General features: G+C 47.6%; 1 protein-coding gene across 1 annotated transcript in view; it reads left to right on the top strand.

Annotated features, from left to right (window-relative positions):
- The window catches only part of LOC119970940 (otogelin-like), a 323755-nt gene that overhangs the window by 224468 nt on the left and 77428 nt on the right, over positions 1-21859 (top strand). Inside the window, 1 exon segment of the mRNA XM_038806051.1 lies at positions 20279-20383. Coding sequence (XP_038661979.1) covers positions 20279-20383 — 105 coding nt within the window.

Genomic DNA, 21859 nt, shown 5'->3' with positions numbered 1-21859 from the left:
CCATCAGAACCCCCACAAGCCCCCCCATCGGATATACCATCACACCCACCCATCAAACTCTCCATCAGATCCCCAACACCCCACCCCCAGCAGAGACCCCCACAAAAGACCCCCAACAGGCCTCCCCTTCAGAGATCCTTGCCTGAGAGCTGAAGAGCAGTGCAGGCGGTAGAGTGAAAACTCATTGCATTTTCCCTTACTCTATCCGAATATCTGCTGTCTGCTACAAGTGTCAGAGGCTTCCTCGAAGGCCAAGTACACTTCAAAGAGTTTAAAGTCCCTAGAAAGCCTTTGACATGCAGATCCTCCATTCAATTTCACACAGCAATACATTGCATTCGCCAATGATGACAGTTTTATAGCTCCAGAGACAACCTGTTGGTGGACTGTTTATTGATCTTTCCCTTCATGCTTGAATGCATCTCTATTACCCTACTTTGGTGCTAACCATAATCTTTATAACACATTTGCTATGATTGACAACTCCTCATCACATCAAAAGCAGCCAATTGCATTCTGTTGTTAAAAAGATGAAGGTTCCGCCCCTTGGTACCCTGATATTCCCCCAATGCCACAGCAGTGCCAACCTGTCAGTACCAGGTTGGCACTGCCAGGGTGCTGGGACTGCTCTGCCCTGTCCCCGACCATGCAGGGCAGCTCCACTGGGCTACAAGTTCCCCCGGCGTGGCCACCACTTCTGGTTTCCATTTTTGGAAACCAGTACTGATTCCTGCTAACGTCACGCTATGCCTGCGGGGCGGTGAATGCTGGAGGCCAGGAGACTCCAGCCTTCAATGGCTGAGCATATTTAAATGGGTTTTAAGATAATAAGACATAGGAGCAGAATTAGGCCACTCGCTCCATCGGGTCTGTCCGGCCATTGAATCATAGCTAATTTTTTTCTCATTCCTATTCTCCTGCCTTCGCCCATAACCCTGATCCCCTTATTAATTAAGAACCTATCTATATCTGTCATAAAGACACTCCGTGATTTGGGCTCCACAGCCTTCTGCGGCAAAGTGTTCCACAGTTTTACCACCCTCTGACTGAAGAAATTCCTCCTCATCTCTATTTTAAAGGATCGTCCCTTTACTCTGAGATTGTGCCCTCTGGTTCTTGTCTTTCCAACAAGTAAAAACATCCTCTCCATGTCCACTCTACCCAGGCCTTATTGTTAGTTTCAATAAGATCATCCCATATCCTTCTAAACTCCAACGAGTACAGATCCAGAGTCCTCAACCGCTCCTCATATGACAGCTCTTCATCCCAGGGATCATTCTTGTGAACCTCCTCTGGACCCTTTTTCAAGGCCATCACATCCTCCCTTAGATACGAGGCGCATAACTGCTCACAATACTCCACATGGGGTCTGACCAGAGCCTTATACAGCCTCAAAGTATATCTCTGCTCTTTTATTCTAGCCTTCTTGACATGAATCCTAACATTGCATTTGCCTTCCTAACTGTTGACTGAACCTGCACGTTAACCTTAAGAGAATCTTGAACAAGGACTCCTCAGTCCCTTTGTGCTTCTGATTTCCTTAGCATTTCCCCATTTAGAAAATAGTCTATGCCTCCATTCCTCCTTCCAAAGTGCATAACCTCACAATTTTCCACATTGTATTCAATCTGTCACCTCTTTGCCCACTCTCCTAGCCTGTCCAAGTCCTGCTGCAGCCCCCCTGCTTCCTCAATACTACCTGTCCCTCTGCACATATTTGTAACATCTGCAAACTTAGCAACAGTGCCCTCAGCTCCTTCTTCCAGATTGTTAATGTATATTGTAAAAGGTTGTGGTCCCAGTACCGACCCTTGAGGCACACCTCCAGTCATCGGCTGCCATCCTGAAAAACACCTTTTTATTCCCACTCTCAGTCAATCCTCAACTCATGCCAGTATCTTACCCTTAACACCATGGCCTCTTAATTTATTGAACTGCCTCCTGTGTGACACCTTGTCAATGCCTTGTGGAAATCTATATAAATCACCTCCACTGGTTCTCCTTTACCTAACTTAATTGTTACCTCCTCAAAGAACTTTAACAGATTTGTCAGACATGACCTCCCCTTGACGAAACCATGCTGACTCAGTCCTATTTTATCATGCACTTCCAAGTACTCCACAATCTCATCTTTGATATTGAACTCTGAAATCTTACTAATGACCAAAGTCAGGCTAACCGGCCTATAATTTCCCATCTTCTGCCTCCCTCCCTTTTTAAACAGGGTGGCACATTAGCATTTTCCAGTCCTCTGGCACCCTCCCTGCCTCCAGTGATTCCTGAAAGATCACCACCAATGCCTCCACAATCTCCTCAGCAATCTCCTTTAGAACACTGGGGTGTAGTATATTTGGTCCAGGTGATTTATCCACCTTCAGACCTTTTAGTTTCCCCAGAACCTTCTGCTTAATGATGGCCCTACACTCACCTCTGCCCCTGATCCCAAAGTGAACTAGTCCCCTACTGACAGGTTCTGGTCATGGACTGAAACCTTGGACCCAAGATAGCATTTCAGTTTTCTTTGTGCTGACTGTAAGACCGAAGTTCCTGCATACATTTGGGAATGAGTCAGTGTTACATTGCAGCAGAGCCAAACATCAGTAAACAGCTGCCAGAAAAAGAAGTGTTAATTCAAAAGAAGTGGCGGCTGCAGAGCCCGCACCGTGCAACATGGCACTGGCCATCCGTGGACTCAGCCTGCCAAATAGTTTCCCCCCTTTGGCCAGGCTCGCCATCCCCGAATCACCAGGTCCTGCCAAAGCCCCCCCCCCCCCCCCCCCCCCCCCCCCCCCGCTCCTTGCAGATTGTTTCTTCCCCGACTGTGGCGGTGCTGGACTCAGCTTAGGCTGGGTCCCCACTTCTCTCATGCTCAGTGACTCTAAAATCACAAAACATCCTTGTTTCTGAAAGCCATTTGCTTATGGTCTACAATTTTGTAGGAATCTACTGTGCAGTTTAAGTCTCGTATACACTTCAAAACTCAGTAGAAATTTAAGTTACACTTCTCGGATGCGAAATAAAATTTTTTTATCGTGTCTATTAACTATAATTGAGAGACTGAAATCTTCTTGTGATTACAAATCAAATGTTCTCAATAAAGCCCTTGCCAGCAAAAGAACCATGTGGATTGGTGGGGCACTATAGGTAGGCATGCATTAGCCAACGTATCTGATCAGCAACATCAGTACGTAAATGATAAGTCCAAATATGCAAAATAGGAAAAGTCCCTGAATGATGTTAATTCCTGTGCCACCCAACCATCTGGAAAGCCAATCCCAAAGAGTGTAATCAAAGGGTTGGTCAAGTTTTTTAAATCTTTGTATTGGATGTGTATTGCCAAGTCTTTGACATCTTCTGGATTATACACAAAAGCCTGTTGGAATGGTTAATTTCCCTGCAGAAATGGAAGGGGCGTTTAGCGGGTGGATAACTTGGAATGATGCCATTTGCATCTCTATCAACATTTTCTATCACCCAAATGGACTGGATTGATGCCAAATTCACCCTTATCAACTGACTTGGGAACATTGTGTTCTGAAACATGGATTTGCTTTCCAAGCCTCTGTCTTTGAGAGGTTTCAATTTCTTTTGAAAAGAATCAGAGTTATTAAAAAACAGCTTCCACATTGTCTGAAGTTTTAACTTCCAAGCTAATTTTAAACATTTATTTTAAAATATCAAACACAATAAGTTACTGAATATTTGACTGAATCAATCTTGTGCTGAATGAACTTGGTTTTCTGTAGATGGTTTCGCCGGCTGTTAATTTGTTAAAAAAAACCTAACAAGATTTGTAAATTTTTTTTCAATAATTAATAAGCATCATTCAAAATAATGACAGTTCTTCTTTCTCAAGTTAACAGTTCTTGGCAACAAACTATTGTGTTGCATAGCTTTTGCCTTTTTGGTGATACGTGACTTGAGGTGTATACCTGTAGCCAGGAGTCGGGTCTTCACCGCAGGAGTCCATTTTTTAATCATGACATCTGAAATTCGCAAAATGGCCGTCTTCAACACAATAAAGGAATTCCATATATTTTCCGGAATTCCTTTTCGGAGTGAGTACAGGGGTTGGATTTCTGTTACCGGAGGAGGAGAAGCAACGATTGATGTGCTAGTTTTAGCAGTTGCTGTTTCGGACTGGGACTGAGGTCTAGGTAGGATCAGGTTTAAAGCTGCAGACAGTTCTGTCCTTAAACTCGTGACAAAATGGGTTTTAAATGATCCTAATTCACTCATCTCACAGTTTCCTCTTTTGGCTGGAGTTCCATTCCAGAAAATTCCTTCCAAACTGTTTCAAACATTTCACCATAGTTTTTGAGGTCTTTTAAATGGTTTAAAACCCATGCTGTTGTCTTTATCACTTCAACTCCAAGCTGTTGGATGCTTAATGGGTTAAGTTGTATTACGCTTTGTTTGCCACTAGACTCGTTGTTCAACTGAAGAGGCTTTTCTTGTTTAACAATCTCAGAGTTTATTAAAGCTGCCATGAGAGGCTTTTGGATCGGGTACAGCAGCATGTCTTGGTCGGTCTCAGAGTGAGAGAACGGTTTGTTCTTGGGGAAAGGGCCCTTGAACCCGGAACAGACAGATAGTCAATTTGGCCAGACTCCCCTTGTGGAATTCCGATCAGAGTGTTCATTGTTTTCATGTCAGTAGCAGCTTGCAATAAATCAGGATCTGATTTAGATACCACTGGTGCTGCTCGGACCTTAGTTAAAATCATTTCAACTCTTGCCGTTGGTAGAATTGTTTGCTTTGGAGAGTTTTTTTTTTTTTAAATAATTTTTATTGAAATTTTTCGATACAAACATTTACCCCTACTACATTTTAAATTATAACACAACAAATCCCCCCTGGAAAATCCTCCCCACGCCCTCCCCCGCGCGCACCCCCCCACCCTCCCCCCCCCCCCCCCCCCCGCGCTACCAGTCTAGCAACCAAACCGTTTTTCCCTTTCTACTGATGGCCTCGGGCAGTCATTGCCCGCGACCCCCCGCTGACGTGCTCCCTTCGTTGCTATCCCCCCCCCCCTCCCTTCCCCCCCCCCCCCCCCTTTCTCCCCGGGTTGCTGCTGTTTCGGCCTCCAGTTCCTATCTCTGATCCAGAAAGTCAAGGAAGGGCTGCCACCCGCCGGAAGAACCCCTGTACCGACCCTCTCAGGGCGAATTTGATTCTTTCCAATTGGATGAAGCTTGCCATGTCGTTTAACCAGGTGTTAACACTTGGTGGCCTTGTGTCCCTCCACTGAATCAAGATCCTTCTCCGAGCTACCAAGGACGCAAAGGCCAATATTCCGGCCTCCCCTGCCTCCTGTACTCCTGGCTCCACCCCAACCCCAAAAATCGCTAGCCCCCACCCTGGTTTGACCCTGGTTCCCACCACTCTCGATACCGTCCCCGCCACCCCCCTCCCAGAACTCTTCCAGTGCTGGGCACATCCAGAACATATGTACATGGTTCGCAGGGCTTCCCGAACACCTAACACACCTGTCCTCACCCCCGAAGAACCGACTCATCCTAGTCCCCGTCATATGGGCTCTGTGCAGCACCTTAAATTGGATGAGGCCCAACCTTGCGCACGACGACGACGAATTGACCCTCTCTAAGGCATCCGCCCATGTCCCATCTTCTATCTGCTCTCCCAGCTCCGCTTCCCACTTGTCTTTCAGCTCCTCTATCGATACCTCCTCCACCTCCTGCATTATTTTGTAGATGTCCGAGACCTTCCCTTCTCCGACCCAGACTCCTGACAGCACCCTATCACTCACCCCTCTATCGGGAAGCAAGGGAAATCCTTCCACCTGTCGTCTGGCAAATGCCTTCACCTGCAGGTATCTAAACGTGTTCCCCGGGGGGAGCTCAAATTTCTCCTCCAGCTCTCCCAGGCTCGCAAACCTCCCCTCTATGAACATGTCCCTCAGTTGCCTGATGCCCGCCCTGTACCAGCTCTGGAATCCCCCGCCAGTGTTCCCCGGGACAAATCTGTGGTTCCCTCTCAGTGGCGCCGCCATCAGACCCCCCACTTCCCCCCTGTGTCGCCTCCACTGCCCCCAGATTTTAAGGGTGGCCGCCACTACCGGACTCGTGGTATACCTTGTGGGGGGGAGCGGCCATGGTGCCGTTACTAGCGCCCCCAGGCTTGTATTGCCGCAGGACGCCCTTTCCATACGTTTCCAAGCTGCCCCCTCCCCCTCCATCACCCACTTGCGCACCATCGATGCGTTCGCCGCCCAGTAGTATCCGGAAAGATTGGGTAGCGCTAATCCTCCACTGTCCCTACTCCGTTCCAAGAAAATCCTTCTCACTCTAGGGGTGCCATGTGCCCACACATAGCCCATAATGCTGCTAGTTACCTTCTTGAAGAAGGCCCTGGGGAGAAAGATGGGCAAGCACTGGAACAGAAACAAGAACCTCGGGAGGACCGTCATTTTGACTGACTGCACCCTCCCTGCTAGCGACAGCGGTACCATGTCCCACCTCTTGAACTCCTCCTCCATCTGCTCCACCAGCCTTGAAAAGTTCAGCTTGTGGAGGGTCCCCCAGTTCCTTGCCACCTGCACCCCCAAGTACCTGAAGCTCTTTACTGCTCTCTTAAAGGGGAGCCGCCCAATTCCCTCCCCCTGATCTCCCGGGTGTATCACAAAGAGCTCACTTTTACCCACATTTAATTTATATCCCGAAAAGTCCCCAAACTCCGCTAGTATTTCCATTACCTCCGGCATTCCCCCTTCCGGGTCTGCCACATACAACAACAAATCATCCGCATAGAGTGATACCCGATGTTCCTCCCCTCCCCTTGTCAGTCCTCTCCACCCCCCTGAACCCCTCAGTGCCATCGCCAACGGTTCGATCGCTAATGCAAATAGTAAGGGGGATAGGGGGCATCCCTGCCTGGTACCTCGATGGAGCCCAAAATACTCTGACCTCCTCCCGTTGGTAACCACACTCGCCATCGGGGCCGAATACAGCAGCTTCACCCACTTGATAAATCCCTCCCCAAACCCAAACCGTTCCAGCGTCTCCCACAGGTATTCCCACTCCACCCTATCGAATGCCTTCTCCGCATCCAGTGCTACCACTATCTCAGCCTCCCCCTCCACTGCTGGCATCATAATCACATTCAACAGTCTCCGGACATTTGTGTTAAGTTGTCGTCCCTTTACGAACCCCGTCTGGTCCTCATGGATTACCCCTGGCACACAATCCTCTATTCTGGTTGCCAGGACCTTTGCCAACAGTTTGGCATCTACATTCAAGAGGGAGATAGGCCTGTAGGACCCGCACTGTACAGGGTCTTTGTCCCGCTTCAGGATCAAGGAGATCAGGGCCTGTGACATTGTCGGGGGCAGAACCCCCCCCTCTCGCGCCTCATTGAAGGCTCGCACCAGCACTGGACCCACCAAGTCCACATACTTCTTATAAAATTCCACCGGGAACCCATCCGGCCCCGGCGCCTTCCCCACCTGCATCTGGCCTATCCCTTTAACTAGCTCCTGCAGCTCTATCGGCGCCCCCAGCCCCTCCACCCGTTCCTCCTGGACCTTTGGGAACCTCAATCTATCGAGGAAGTTCTCCATTCCCCCCCTCCTCCTGGGCGGTTCAGACCGGTACAATTCCCTGTAGAAATCCCTGAAGACCCCGTTCACCTCTTGCCCATTCTGCACTACGTTCCCTCCCTTCTCTCTCACTCCCCCAATCTCTCTGGCTGCATCTCGCTTGCGCAGCTGGTGTGCCAGCATCCTGCTCGCCTTTTCCCCGTACTCATAGACCGCGCCCTGCGCCCTTCTCCATTGCGTCTCCGCCTTCCTAGTGGTCAGTAGGTCAAACTGGGCCTGTAAACTGCGCCGCTCCCTCAACAGCCCCTCCTCTGGTGTCTCCGCATATCTCCTGTCCACTTCTATAAGTTCCCCCACCAGTCTCTCCCTCTCCTGCCTCTCCTTCCTTTCTCTGTGTGCCCTTATGGAGATCAGCTCTCCTCTGATCACTGCTTTCAGGGCCTCCCAGACTACCCCCACCTTCACCTCGCCCGTGTCGTTCGTGCCCAGATATCTCTCAATGCCCTTCCGGACCCTTCCGCACACCTCATCGTCCGCCAGCAGCCCCACATCCAGGCGCCACAACGGGCGCTGGTCCCGTGCTTCCCCCAGTTCTACCTCTACCCAGTGTGGTGCATGGTCCGAAATCGCAATGGCCGAGTACTCCGTGTCCTGCACTCTCGAAATCAGCCCCCTGCTCAGTACAAAAAAGTCTATTCTGGAGTACACCCTGTGGACGTGGGAGAAAAAAGAATACTCCCTCGCCCTTGGCCTGCCAAATCTCCAAGGGTCTACCCCCCCCATCTGCTCCATGAACCCCCTTAGCACCTCTGCCGCTGCCGGCCTCCTATTCGTCCTGGAACTCGATCTGTCCAGCCCAGGGTCGAGCACTGTATTGAAGTCCCCCCCCATGATCAGGCCCCCTGCCTCCAGACCCGGAATGAGGCCGAACAGGCGCCTCATAAAACCCGCGTCATCCCAATTCGGGGCATACACATTCACCAGCACCACATTCTCTCCCTGCAGCCTACCCTTCACCATCACGTACCTACCCTCCTTATCTGCTACCACCTGCGTCGCCACGAACGACACCCTCTTTCCCACCAAAATCGCCACCCCCCGGTTCTTTGCGTCCAAGCCTGAGTGGAACACCTGTCCCACCCACCCCCTTCTCAGGCGTACCTGGTCTACTACTCTCAAGTGAGTCTCCTGCAACATTGCCACATCCGCCTGCAGTCCCTTTAGGTGTGAAAAAACCCTTGATCTCTTGACCGGCCCATTCAGCCCCCTCACGTTCCAAGTAATCAACCGGGTCGCGGAGCGACCCGTCCCTTTCCCCTGTCTGTTAGCCATGTCCTGTCCCCTGTTCGCCCCGGGTCGACCCTCCCCTTCTGACCCGTTCCCCATGGCGATGGCCCCTCCCCCTCTCTCCTCCCGTTCTTCCCTTCCCGTCCTCGGCCTTTCCAGCAGCAACCCGGTATCCCCCCCTAACCCCCCTTCCCCTCCCCCCCCCCCCCCCCCTGGCTAGGACCCCTCCTAGCCGCGGTGTATCCACCATCGTACTCCCGAGAGTCAGCTGGTTTTCGCTGACCCGGCTGCCCCTGCCACACTCCGACTCCTCCCGATGTGGGGGGGGAGGGGCCTCCCCCCCCCTTGCCATCCCTCTCTGACCCTGCTTCAGCGCGGGAAAAGCCGCCATTGCTGGCCACACCCCACTCTTCTCTCCTCCCCCTTCCTCCGTCCCGCGCGCGGGAAACAGGGGAAAGCCCGCGCTTTCGCCCGGCCACACCCTACCCCGCCACCTTCAATTCCACCCCCGTCCCCATCCAAGCCCATAAAAAAGCCCCCTTAAAACGAGAGGAAGAAAAAAGAGAAAAAGAAAACACGCATAACCAACTTGCACCCCCCCCGTCCCGCCTCCCCAACTTAACAATATAACAATATAAATAACAAATCTCAAATAAATACATAAATACATAACTATGCCTGCATAACTAAATAACTACCCAATAATAACGTATTTAACCATCACCCTCCATCGAACAGAACAGTAACCATAACCCTTAAAGAACAGATCAAAAAGCAGTAAAAAAAAAAAGCCCCCCCTACAACAACAATACTTAAGGGAAGTTGGCAACGGGAAGTGACACACAAAAAGGAAAAAAGAAACCCCCCATAACACAAGTTTCAAAGAAACCAAACGATCCATCAACTTTAACCAAGTTCCGACCTGGCCTAAGAAACACATGGGCCACTTGATCAGTCAAGGGTACTCGGGCGGCCTCGACCGCCGGCGTTCCCAAGTTCTAGTTCAGGTCCAGCTTTTCCTCCCGAACAAAAGTCCATGCCTCCTCTGGGGTCTCAAAGTAATGGTGCTGGTCCTTGTAGGTGACCCACAAACGCGCTGGCTGCAGCATTCCGAACTTGATCCTCTTTGCGTGCAGCACCGCCTTCGTCCGGTTAAACCGGGCCCGCCGCTTTGCCACCTCCGCACTCCAGTCCTGATATATCCGCACCGTCGAATTCTCCCATTTGCTGCTTTTCTCCCTCTTGGCCCACCTCAGCACTTTCTCCCGATCACAGAAACGCTGGAATCGCACCAGCACCGCCCTCGGGGGCTCGTTCGCCCTAGGCCGCCTAGCCATGACCCGATATGCTTCTTCCAGCTCCAGGGGCGATGGACCGGCCCCCTCTCCCATCAGGGAGCTCAGCATCTCCGCTACATATTTCGGGAGATCAGGCCTCTCCAGGCCTTCTGCTAGGCCCAGGATCCTCAAGTTCTTCCGCCTCATTCGAGTGTCCAGCTCCTCAAAGCGGCTCTGCCATTTCAGGTGGAGTGCCTCGTGCACCTCCACCTTTCCCACGAGGACCGTGGCTTCCTCCTCCCTCACCGCCATCTCCTGCTGCAGCTCTCTTATCGACGCCTCTTGGGTCGCCTGGGCCCCCATCAGCCTTGTGGTCGTCGCGTTCATGGACTCTAAGAGTTCCACTTTCAGCTCCGTAAAACACCGGAGGAGAGCGGCCTGCTGCTCCTCCGCCCATTTTCTCCAATCTTCTAGCGCGCCACCGGCCGCCATTTTGGTCCTCTTCCCCCGCTTTTTTCGGGGAGCTGCTGCTGCTTTTTTTGTCGCCCCACTCCGAGTACCGACCATAAAGTTGGTCTCACTCTCCTCAGGGAGCCTTCCCCCACCGGGATTCGTCTTTACAGTACCGTCGGGGCCCTCCAATCGGCCCTTAAACACCTTTGTCGCAGGAGCTGCCAAATGTGCGACTTAGCTGGTCATAGCCGCAACTGGAAGTCCGCTTTGGAGAGTTGAGCTGAAGTTTTAAAGACAGATTTTGAGCCGTGAATTTGTCTATCAGTAATTTTTATGCCATTTCATGGTGTCCATGTCACTTTCCAAAATACATTTTTCCTCAAGTAACTGGCAATTTTGACTTTTAAGACCATCATTTTCTGATATTAACTGTTAAAGTTTGGATTCTGCGTCAGTATTTCTCTTTTGGAGTTCATCAATTTGTAATAGTAATAGCTGAGTTCTGCATTGTGAGTCTGCCAATAGTGTTTCAGTTTGATCAGATTTCTCGAGCTTAGATTTTGCAGCTTGCAATTGGTCAATGACTGCCACTAGCTTTTCTTTGGCAATTTTAAGTTCGCAATTGTGTTTTGTGTTTGTGATTGTTTCTTGCTGCTTATGGAGCTGTGCCATTACTGCAAAAAATCATTTCATACGTTTCGTTTTGGCCAATCATGTGGTTTTTCCCAAAACTTTTTTGATGTCATCAAGAGACAACTGTCCTTCAGGGATGTTATATTTTGATTCAATTTTTGTAGCTACTTTAGACAATCCAAAATGTCTATAAATAGAAGATCTAAGGTCTCCCAATATATCATCAACAGAGACATCTGGTACAGCGCGACCTCCCCTTGAAGTTGGGGGAAGTTGTTCTCTACCTTTTGAAGGAACGAGGTCTATTTTAGGACTTTTGTCCGCCATAAATTCTGCCTTAAAAACCAATTGTTTGGTCACAAACAGTTTGTGTAATTTGAAGATTGCACGACCACAACTATTCAGTTGCATTTTATTTAGTTGTAGGGCCTGCACCCGATTGAATAACACTTTCTTAAAAAGGTCCTTTCTTAAGATGTCGAAGCACCAGACGTTGCGGCTTTAAGACTTTTAATGGGTGAAAAAAAGATTTTATTACCCCAGTCTAGCCGTCAAGTTTCTGGCAGACTTTTATGTATGCTTCTAAAAGATGCTTCCAGGCTCCGATTGCCTGTTTCTGTGAAAAACGCATAGGTAATACACCACCAAAAAACAAAATCTTCCTGCAGTCTATCCCCATGGTAACATGGTGCACCTGGGATGCCCTAGCTAGAGATTAAAACTCATATCTCCCATTTCCAAACATTCCCTTTGTTCTGGTAAACTACCTGCAAAATTTAACCCCTTATGAAGCCAAATGTAGACAATTTGTCTCAACCAAGAAACTCAGAAAGGGCTCACCCAGTCTTCAGTGCTTCCTTACTTCCACACACTTACTGAATAAAGAGAGGCCACCCTTTGATTGCAATCACTTTAGTCCTGTTTGTGCTAATCATCAGGGGGTTCCATTCATCTTAACTTTCAAAAATGTCAATCCCCAAATTAAAAGTTATATGTTCAAAATTTCATCATGCAACTAGACATTTTCAACAGTCAGCCGCACACTGCAGGGCTCCCGCTCAGGAATAGAAATTTTGGGGTTTTAACGCCCGTTCCCAGGGGCAACGGAGGCTGAAAAAGCTGAAAGAAGGCACAGGGAGGAGAAATGGGTCGAAGCTTGGGAAAAAAACAGCCGTGGAAAAGGGGGTTAATGAAAGTCCGCCGGTGAGTGGAAAAGTCAGCGCAGGAACTGTAAGGAAAGCGGAAGCTAGAGCACCAAGGGAGGCCGCATCACTCACAGCAGAAGAAATGACCAAAGTGATGGTTGTGGAACTTGAAAAATAGTTCACAAAGCACATGGAAGCGATGAAGAAGGAGATGGGGGCGGTATTGAAAGTGCTGGTGGAGGAGGCGATTACCCCGGTGAAGTCAGCGGTATCAAGCACAGCGGCGGAGGTGCGGGAGCAAGGTGAGACACTGAAGGAAGTGGAAGAGGTATTATAACAGCACAGTGATCAACTCACCTCGATGGAGGAGTTGCGGAAGGTGACAGAGACCAACAAGGGTCTGTGAGCCAAAATGGAAGACCTGGAAAACAGATCCAGGCATCAGAATCTGAGGATCGTGGGTCTGCCCAAAGGGGTGGAAGGCCCGAGGCCGACGGAGTATTTCGCCACGATGTTGGTGGAGCTATTGAGGGAGGGGGACGATCCCTCTCGATACGAACTGGATTGGGCTCATCGGTCGTGGAGGCCGATACCAAAGGCGAGTGAGCCGGCAAATGTAGTAAATGTGTGTTTCCGTAGGTACAGCGTGAAGAAGAAGGTTCTGTGCTGGGCAAAACAGAAGCGGGTGGTGCAGTGGGCTGGAGCTGGGATACGCATATACCAGGACTTTACGGTGGAGCTGGCGAGGAGGCGGGCTGCCTTCAGCCGGGGGAAGAAGGCACTGTACATCACCAAGGTGCGGTGCGGCATAGTATATCCAGCTAAGTTGAGGGTGACCTACAAATCCAAGGACTTTTAATTTGGGGCGGCGGAAGCGGCGGAGGAGTTTGGGAAGGCAGAAGGACTGTGGCAGAATTGAGAATTGGGACTGAGAGCGGGTCGTGTACCGATGTAGCCTCATGTAACTTTATTTTTTAACTGTGTGTTGGTGTATGTACTAAATGAGTCGACGCTGTATATTTGGACGAGGGAAGAGTTGGGACTTTCATTTGCAATGATGATTCTTTGGGGCTTGGGTGTGTATGCTGGGGTTGTGTGCTACAGGGAATTTCTTGGTTTTCCTGGGATTGGGCAAGGGGGAAAGGGACCGGGTGGGGGCCTCCATGCTGGCCGGTTTAAGCTGGCCAGTGAATGGGAGTGAGGTGGGGGAGGGGCTGCGACCATCGGAGCCTGGTAGAACAGGTTTCAGTTAGTCTAGCCGGTGAAAAGTTGATGGAAGGAACCAAGGTTGAAGGGAGGAGTTTACAAGAGGAGGTGGAGGGGAGGAGTCTGGGAGAGGGGTGGGGGGTTGGTGTCTATAATTCATGGGTGCCATTCACGGTACTCTTTCGGGGATTGGATGGCATTGAATATTAGGGGGGTGGGTGGGCTATATGTGTCAACAGTGACCAGGGGCGATTCCTGATTCCTTTTTCTTTTTTCCTCCTTGGGAGGTTTAGTTTTATTTGATGCTTATATTGTCAGGTGGGTCGTTATTTGGGTGGTGGTGGGAGGATGGAATTGTTGTTGTTGGTAGGGGGATTGACATTGTATTTGTTACCGTTTACTGTTTGTTGGTGGGGGGTAAATGGGAAATGGAGAATAAAAATATTTTTCAAAAAAAAAACTAGACATTTTCACCACACATGCAAGATATCATGTTACAGCATCTTGGACATGTGCATGATCAATTCCAGCCCCACATGCTCTGGAGTCACAACACAAGTTGAATTAACCAATAATTCTTACAAAAATATCAAAAGTCATTGGCCCTTGGCTGCCCAATAATTACAGTCATCAGGTTTGTAAATATAAAAACTATTACTGTTTATTTATTACGAAGACTATCAGGAAATAGGCAGTAAATAAACTGGATAGCAAAACACTAATACCTACTACCCACTTTAACCCTCTATCCATACACATAAGGCAGACAAACACAGAGGGGTAGAAAGGCAGCAGGGTAGCATGGTGGTTAGCATAAATGCTTCACAGCTCCAGGGTCCCAGGTTCGATTCCCGGCTGGGTCGCTGTCTGTGTGGAGTCTGCACGTCCTCCCCCTGTGTGCTCCGGTTTCCTCCCACAGTCCAAAGATGTGCGGGTTAGGTGGATTGGCCATGCTAAATTGCCCGTAGTTTCCTAATAAAAGTAAGGTTAAGGGGGGGGTTGTTGGGTTACGGGTATAGGGTGGATATGTGGGTTTGAGTAGGGTGATCATGGCTCGGCACAACATTGAGGGCCGAAGGGCCTGTTCTGTGCTGTACTGTTCTATGTCTATGTTAAAGGGATACAAAACATAATAAAGATGAAGGCCAAAAGATAAGACTCTTTGCTTCAGATGGTGGCTCGTTTGCACACTTTCTTCACAGAAAGCTTACTGATTTTGTGCGGCATGGTGGAGCAGTGATTAGCACTGCTGCCTACAGCGCAAAGGACCCTGGTTTGATCCCAGCCCTAGGTCACTGTCCATGTGGAGTTTTCACATTCTCTCCAAGTCTGCATGGGTTTCACCCCCACAACCCAAAGATATGCAGGTTAGGTGGATTGGCCACATTAAATTGCCCCTTAATTGGAAAAAAATAATAATTCGATACTCTAAATTATTTTTTTTTAACTCTCTGGTTTTCGGCCGGTAGAGTCATTCATTCAGGGTCCCTGTAATTTAGAAAATTTAGAATCTCCACATCTTTAGAAAATGCAGTACTCACAGGCAGCAGGCTTTCTGTAAAGACATTTTATTTCTCACCAGACTGGGCTTTCAGCTTGAGGTTCACATATCTTTCTGTAGAGACACTTTATTTCACATCACAACTTGCTTCTAACTCATGGTTTGACTTAAGGCCTCTGCAGTCACAAGAGAGCGGCACCCAGACTTGTTGGAGAAAGAGTCAGCCCCCTCAGTTGCCTTCTGGAGAAAATTAGCTGGATCCTTTTGGAGAGAGTTAGTTAGATCTCTTCACCAGGCTGCCAGAATCAAAACTGAAACCAAACTTGGACCTCGAGACTCTGAAAAACCTTCCAGTGGAACAATATCCAACATCACCTGATACCTAGCAGAGTACAGCCATCTGGGCACATTTACTGGCCACCAATCAAATTAATCAAACTGAGTCCATACTGATACCAGCCAGTCTGCAATCATCAATCTAAACCAGCACACCCTGTTGAATTCTTCAGTTTGTATTAAAGTTATAGGCTTCTTGCCTTAAAGGGACATTTCCAATAATCATCCGTGGATCAAAAATGTAATGGCAAAATAAAATAAAGGGGAAAGAAGGGAATAAACAGGGAATAAACAGGAAGGATGCTTACAATAATATCAATCCTGCCTATGGACAACATATTTATATTCTAGAGCTTCGAAAAAGCTTAAAATCACTTGTTTAATTATTTATGGGTGTGTGCATTATTTGCGAGACTAGCATTTATTGTCCACCCCTAACTGCCCTTGTGAAAGTGCTGCTCAGCTGTCGTTATGAACTGTTGCAAATCCTGTGGTGTGGGTGCACCCACAATGCTGTTAATGGGGGAGTTCCAAGATTTTGTCCCAGCGATAGTGAAGGAACGGCGACTTATTTCCAAGTTAGGATGGTGAGTGGCTTGGAGGGGAATTTCCAGGTGGTGGTGTGCTAGGAGCTACATATATTCACACAGAGGGCCCTGTCCTTTGAGAATAAAATGAGCATGTCCACTCACTCATTGCGGGAGGACAGATATTCCCTGGTTTATTCCACAGGGCAATGTCTTTTTTTTTTAACAGACAATTTTATTGAGGTATTTTTGGCATTATAAACAGTAACAATACATTAGTGTGCAGATACCAATTACAAAAAACATAGTGCAAATAACAGTACCACTCTCGCAGATAGACCAGCCTATTCTTCCCCCCTACTCTACACTAATCTACCCCCCCCCCCCCCCCCGCTGACAATTAGTTCCCCGCGAAGGAGTCGAATGGTTGCCACCTCCGGGCGAACCCCGATAGTGATCCTCGTAAGGCGAACTTGATTTTTTCCAAGCCGAGAAAGCTTGCCATGTCCGACAGCCATACCTCGGTCTTTGGGGGCTTTGAGTCCCTCCAGGCCAACAGTATTCGTTGCTGGGATATCAGGGAAGCAAAGGCCACAACGTCGGCCTCTATCCCCTCCTGTACTCCCGGGTCTTCCGACACCCCAAAAATCGCCACCTCTGTACTCATCGCCACCCTTGTTTTCAGTACCCAGGATATGACGTCCGCAAATCCCTGCCAGTATCCCCTGAGTTTTGGACACGCCCAGAACATGTGGACATGGTTCGCTGGTCCTCCCCCACATCTAGCACACTTGTCCTCCAGCCCAAAGAATTTGCTCATCCGGGCCACCGTCATGTGGGCCCGGTGAACCACCTTGAACTGAATCAGACCGAGTCTGGTACATGTTGCGCTTCCATTTACCCTCCTCAGAGCTTCTGCCCATACGCCTCCCTCCAACTCCCCACCAAGCTCCTCCTCCCACTTAAGTTTCAGTTCCTCGGTCCCTGTGTCCTCCGCTCCCATAAGCTCCTTACAAATATCTGAGACTCTCCCCGCTCCTACCTCAGCCCTGGAAATTACCCTGTCCTGGACCCCCCTTGGTGGAAGGCGCGGCCACAGGGCAATGTCTTGACCAATCAGAGTCAACCTACCTGATTTGACTTCAAACAAAAGCTTGGCAGTTAACAGTTCCCCAGTGCATTGTCCATGACAACGCATCTCCAAATCAGAATGCACTTGCACCCTTATCTCATTCAGTAGAAATTGTTGTTCCCTATGAGATTTGGTATTCTTGCAAAACATGACTTAATGAGTGCACAACGAAAAGCTTCGACAGCATGTCCCTTTTCTCAGCAATAAGTAAAGGTACTTCAGATGAATAAATAAATGTGCTTTAGGCCGCTGTCTCTAGGAATTTGTGACAGAGCTATGTTATCTCTTTTATGAAGGTCCAAAATCAGCCACCCTTTGGCTGTCAAGATCAATATGGCACCTTACCTTTTAAACTTCTCATAGACGAGCATTCCATGTCTACAGTTCTGTGAATTTTCCACCTTTATATAAATCAGAGGCTGTGCATACATTATGCAGCCGAACTGTGACTAAGAGCTGAATTCTTCCTGCTCAGCTCTAGTTAACCATGCAAACTGGTGCCTTAATGGTAGCAATCCCGCTGCACCCACACTAGTTTCAGATCTGGTTTTGATCGTAAAATTCAACCTGAACCCCTGTGCACACCCCTTTGGTCTCTGCCAAAATTTCTTGGACATCCAGTGGCACTCAGAGTCGGATCACCACTCTTCCCCTACTTTTTTACCTTCAAATCTTCTCGATCCTGTCTTTCCCAATCTTCCAACTCAGGCCAGTTGAGAGCAGATCAGGGCAGCGCACTCCCAGGGTCTTCTGTTGACGGCTTCAGAGTTGGATGCAAAGAAGCCATGCTTCCTTTTTTACTTCCCAGCTGCCAAAAAGTCGATGGCTGGGATTCTGAGGGTTTCCAGAGGGGTGATCTGGGTGGGTTCCCAGATGACCAGAGGCTCTTTAAACATTTACAGGACTGAGTGAGCAGTCAGGAGAGTGAACAATAGGGGCATGTAACTTGTACCAAATCGGTGTGTTTAAAACAAATGCTGCTGCAATAGTGGCCTGGGTCAGGTCATCCATATCCCGAGGGGGACACCCCAAATCCATGGATCTGTCACCAGGTTGCTCCCCGCTCCGCTCCCCAGACCTGGTAGCCAGCCCCCAGTAAGCGCTACAATTTTGAAGACTTTGTAAAACTTTGCTTAGTCCTCTCTCTCCCCTCAGTAGCCATGGCGCCCAGTCCCCGTTTGTAAACAGCTGTAGTCATGTGACTACAACACAAGGAGTAGAATCCAGCCGCAGACTTGGAACTTTTTGGGAGAATTGTGCCCATTAATTTATATATGTATCAGTTACTCAGCTGACAAAAAAAGCAAAATATTCCTCTTCTACCCTGCCTCTTACTGCACTGGGAAACTTATTTTTTTTAGCACTTTCTATGAATAAAAATGTTGGAAGGATTGACTTTATTACAGGTCTACTTGTCACAGGTTCTCAGTATGTTCAAAAGTATGACTAGTTCATCTCAGTAGATTTCTTCAAGTTTTTATTCCCGAATCATTCAACACTAACCCCCTTCTGTGCCACACTCCTAATAATGGTTCTATAGTCTGTTCAATAACTTCCTCCATCTGAAATGCTTAATTAACTGGAGAAAACTGCTGCAAACAGCGTACATGGGTTCCTTCGGTCTGCTGCAGTACTGTTTATGATTGCTCAGTTCAGTGCTGGGTGCTGCTCCATTTAGTGGCCTGCCGATGTAGTACATGTAGCAATTCAGCTTCAGAGGGTTGCAAAATAAATGCTAACAAGCATGATACAAATCAGAAACCTTAGGCAATGCTACTTAGTTGCTCTATATGGAAGGAACATTTATGTTAAGTTTGCATTTTGAAACAGGTTTACATTAGCTTTTAATCTTTGAGAGTGTCAGTTTCCTGATATTTGCTCATTGCTTGAGCTCCACTGAGAACTAATGAGAGCTTGTTCATTGTTGCTTTAATGAAGTGAAATTAAATGAAAATCGCTTATTGTCACAAGAAGGCTTCAAATGAAGTTACTTTGAAAAGCCCCCAGTCGCCACATTCGAACGCCTGTTCGGGGAGGCTGGTACTGGAATTGAACCGTGCTGTTGGCCTGCCTTGGTCTGCTTTAAAAGCCAGCTCTTTAGCCCTGTGCTAAACCAGCAAAGCAGCATTGCCATGCTTTCGGCACTCTGGGGCAGGCTACTGAGCAAGATCAATGACTTCATCATTACCAGAAAATCAACAGGGCCAGTCTTCATGTCCATTTATTAACGGTGGCAATCTTGCCTCTGAGTCAGAAGTTCATGGTTTGAAGCTGTCCCTGTGGAATTTAAGCATACAATATGGGCTGATACACAGGTACTTTACTTTATATTTAGAGCTTCGTCCAAACCTTAGCATTTGAAAAATTGATTGTTTTTACAAAGTTTTATGAATCGTTGGACAAAAATCTGGGATACCTATTATTTTCTGAGATTCATGACCCACGGGTCATGTCACCCTCATGTATGCATGGTATGTATGTGGGAGATTGTGGTCCGTTATTCTAGTGGTGAGGGAAGGATGCCCTTCCTTGATGAGGGTTGGGGGTGCTCCCCTTGTCAGCAGGGAGGGTCAACAATTGCATTGTGGGGTTGGGGTGGAGCGAGGGGGGTGCTGTCTCTGGTTGCTGGAGTCGGGCTTGTGGCATTACGAGAAATGTACAGAACTGTAAGTGTTAATGTTATGTCCGAATCGACCACTAGAGGGAGATAGATGCAGAACTACATAAAGCATCAATGCTCAACCTTCTGGGAGTGTGTTGAGGAGAAGGCTAGGAGAAAGACTGTAGGAGAGCTAGTGCGAGTGAGAGCAGATCATAGTTATTGTATTAGTGTATAGATTAGTGGTAGATGAGTGTAGATTATATATTTCATGTAAATTGTTTATTATATAGAAGTAAGAGGTTGAATTCAATTAAGTAGTGTCAATAAATCTTTAGCTTTGCTTAATATAAAAGCTAGTTGTGATCTTTGTGAATACTACGCCAACCAGGATCTGAACCACAAAGAACACCACAGGGGTGTTCATTAAAAATGGTGGCCCCAGACCAGTAAATGCAGGGAAATGGGCATGTTTGCCGTTAAGCATAATTTTGCACAGTACAGATATGAGAATATCACCTCGGCGACATTCATAGCACCAGCGGAACACAGCCACGAATCTCCGCTGGCGGGAGTATTTAGTTTTTGAAACAGAGTTTAATCAACATGTTTCTTTCTAATCAGACCACAATGATCCAGTCGCAAGTGAACTCCAGCTTTCTATGTCTGACAAAGCTTAACATAACTCATGGATCAAACAATGTCATTATCGACCAACGGCTAAGAAGGGTAGGTTGATTCTGTCATTTATAATTAGCTACGTGTTTTTAATGACTCTCAGAATTACTGCATAATGCTTCTAGGTAATACAAATAATCAAGCTCCTAATCACATGCAATACTGCAGTTCAGTGGGCCCTCCTGATCAGAGGATATCTTAGTTCCAGTATATAAAAATATCGATCTAAATATGGTGGAACTTAACTGAAGCAGTAGAAATGCTTCTCTGTGAAGGAATGAGCGCAATAAACATCCAGGTATTATTTATGAATTTTACATGACCCAAAACAGTAATACTCAATTGAATGACAAACGTTTTGACAAATTCAACATTAATTACATGTGTATGAGATTTTTGTGATCAAACAGATGGTCAAAAGTAAAATATAAACGTGCATATCACCTTACAATGAAGGGTGTATTGTCATTCATTGTGAAACATTCAAATTGCCGTGTACTATTTCATAATACTTTGTTAATTAAGCCTTGGATATGAACAAAATGAAATTGATGCAACTGTAAATAGAATAAAACTAAGAGTATTATTTTCTGTTTTGCAGATTGGAGGTTTGGCTTATTTTAAGGGGGAAACTCATATTAATTTATTTGAAAATGTTTTGTTTTTGTTGAAAGTGCACAAGTCAACCTCTTTCCTGGAGCTTCCTCACTCATAAAGTGCACTTTTATTTTGAGAAGAAAATGGTCAGGAAACTGCTATTGCTGAATGTGGCCTGGTCACTTGGAGTCTCAAAATACTGTGCCATGGACTGTTGGGATGTTAGAAACATACAGCACAGAAGGAAAACAAAAACAAAAAATGTTGTGCTATCTCAGCGGATCTGACAGCATCTGTGGAGAGAGAACAGAGCTACTGTTTCAAGTCTGGATGACTTTTCGCCACTGTAAGAGGCCAATTTACTAATTGTGCCTCTGCCGGCACTTTGATAGAACTATCCAAGTAGTTCTGTGCCCGTGCTCTTTCCCCATTGCCCTCCAAATGTCTCCATTTCAAGTACATAATCCAATTTCCTTCTGAAAATTATTATTAAAACTGCTTCCAACACCCTTCCAGGCAGTGCATTCCAGATCATAGCTAACTACATAAAATGTCCCCAATTCCCCAGGGATTTCTTTTGGCCAATTATCTGTGACCTCTGGTTACTGACCTTCTTGCCAGTAGAAATAGTTTCTCCCTATCTATTCAATTAAAACCTCACAATTTTGTACTCAATTAAATCTCCGCTCAGCCTTCTCTGCTTTAAGGAGAACAGTCCCAGTTTACCTAATCGGATATAAATTTTCTGGAAAATCTCCTCTGCAAAGACATTGAGCGGGATTCTCCGTCCAGCGACGCCGGAATCGCAAATCGCAATCGGATGAAAATTGTGTAAGCTGAAAACCGCAGCCAGTGCCAGGTGCCGAACGGAACACCATGCGCAGAATTCTCCACAACGGATGACGCTGTCGTGAAACCCAGAGTGTTTCA

This window comes from Scyliorhinus canicula, chromosome 9 (assembly GCF_902713615.1).
Source record: "Scyliorhinus canicula chromosome 9, sScyCan1.1, whole genome shotgun sequence".
NCBI classification, from domain to species: domain Eukaryota; kingdom Metazoa; phylum Chordata; class Chondrichthyes; order Carcharhiniformes; family Scyliorhinidae; genus Scyliorhinus; species Scyliorhinus canicula.
The sequence above is the reverse complement of the archived record's forward strand: the minus strand, read 5'-3'. Positions and strand labels throughout refer to the sequence as shown.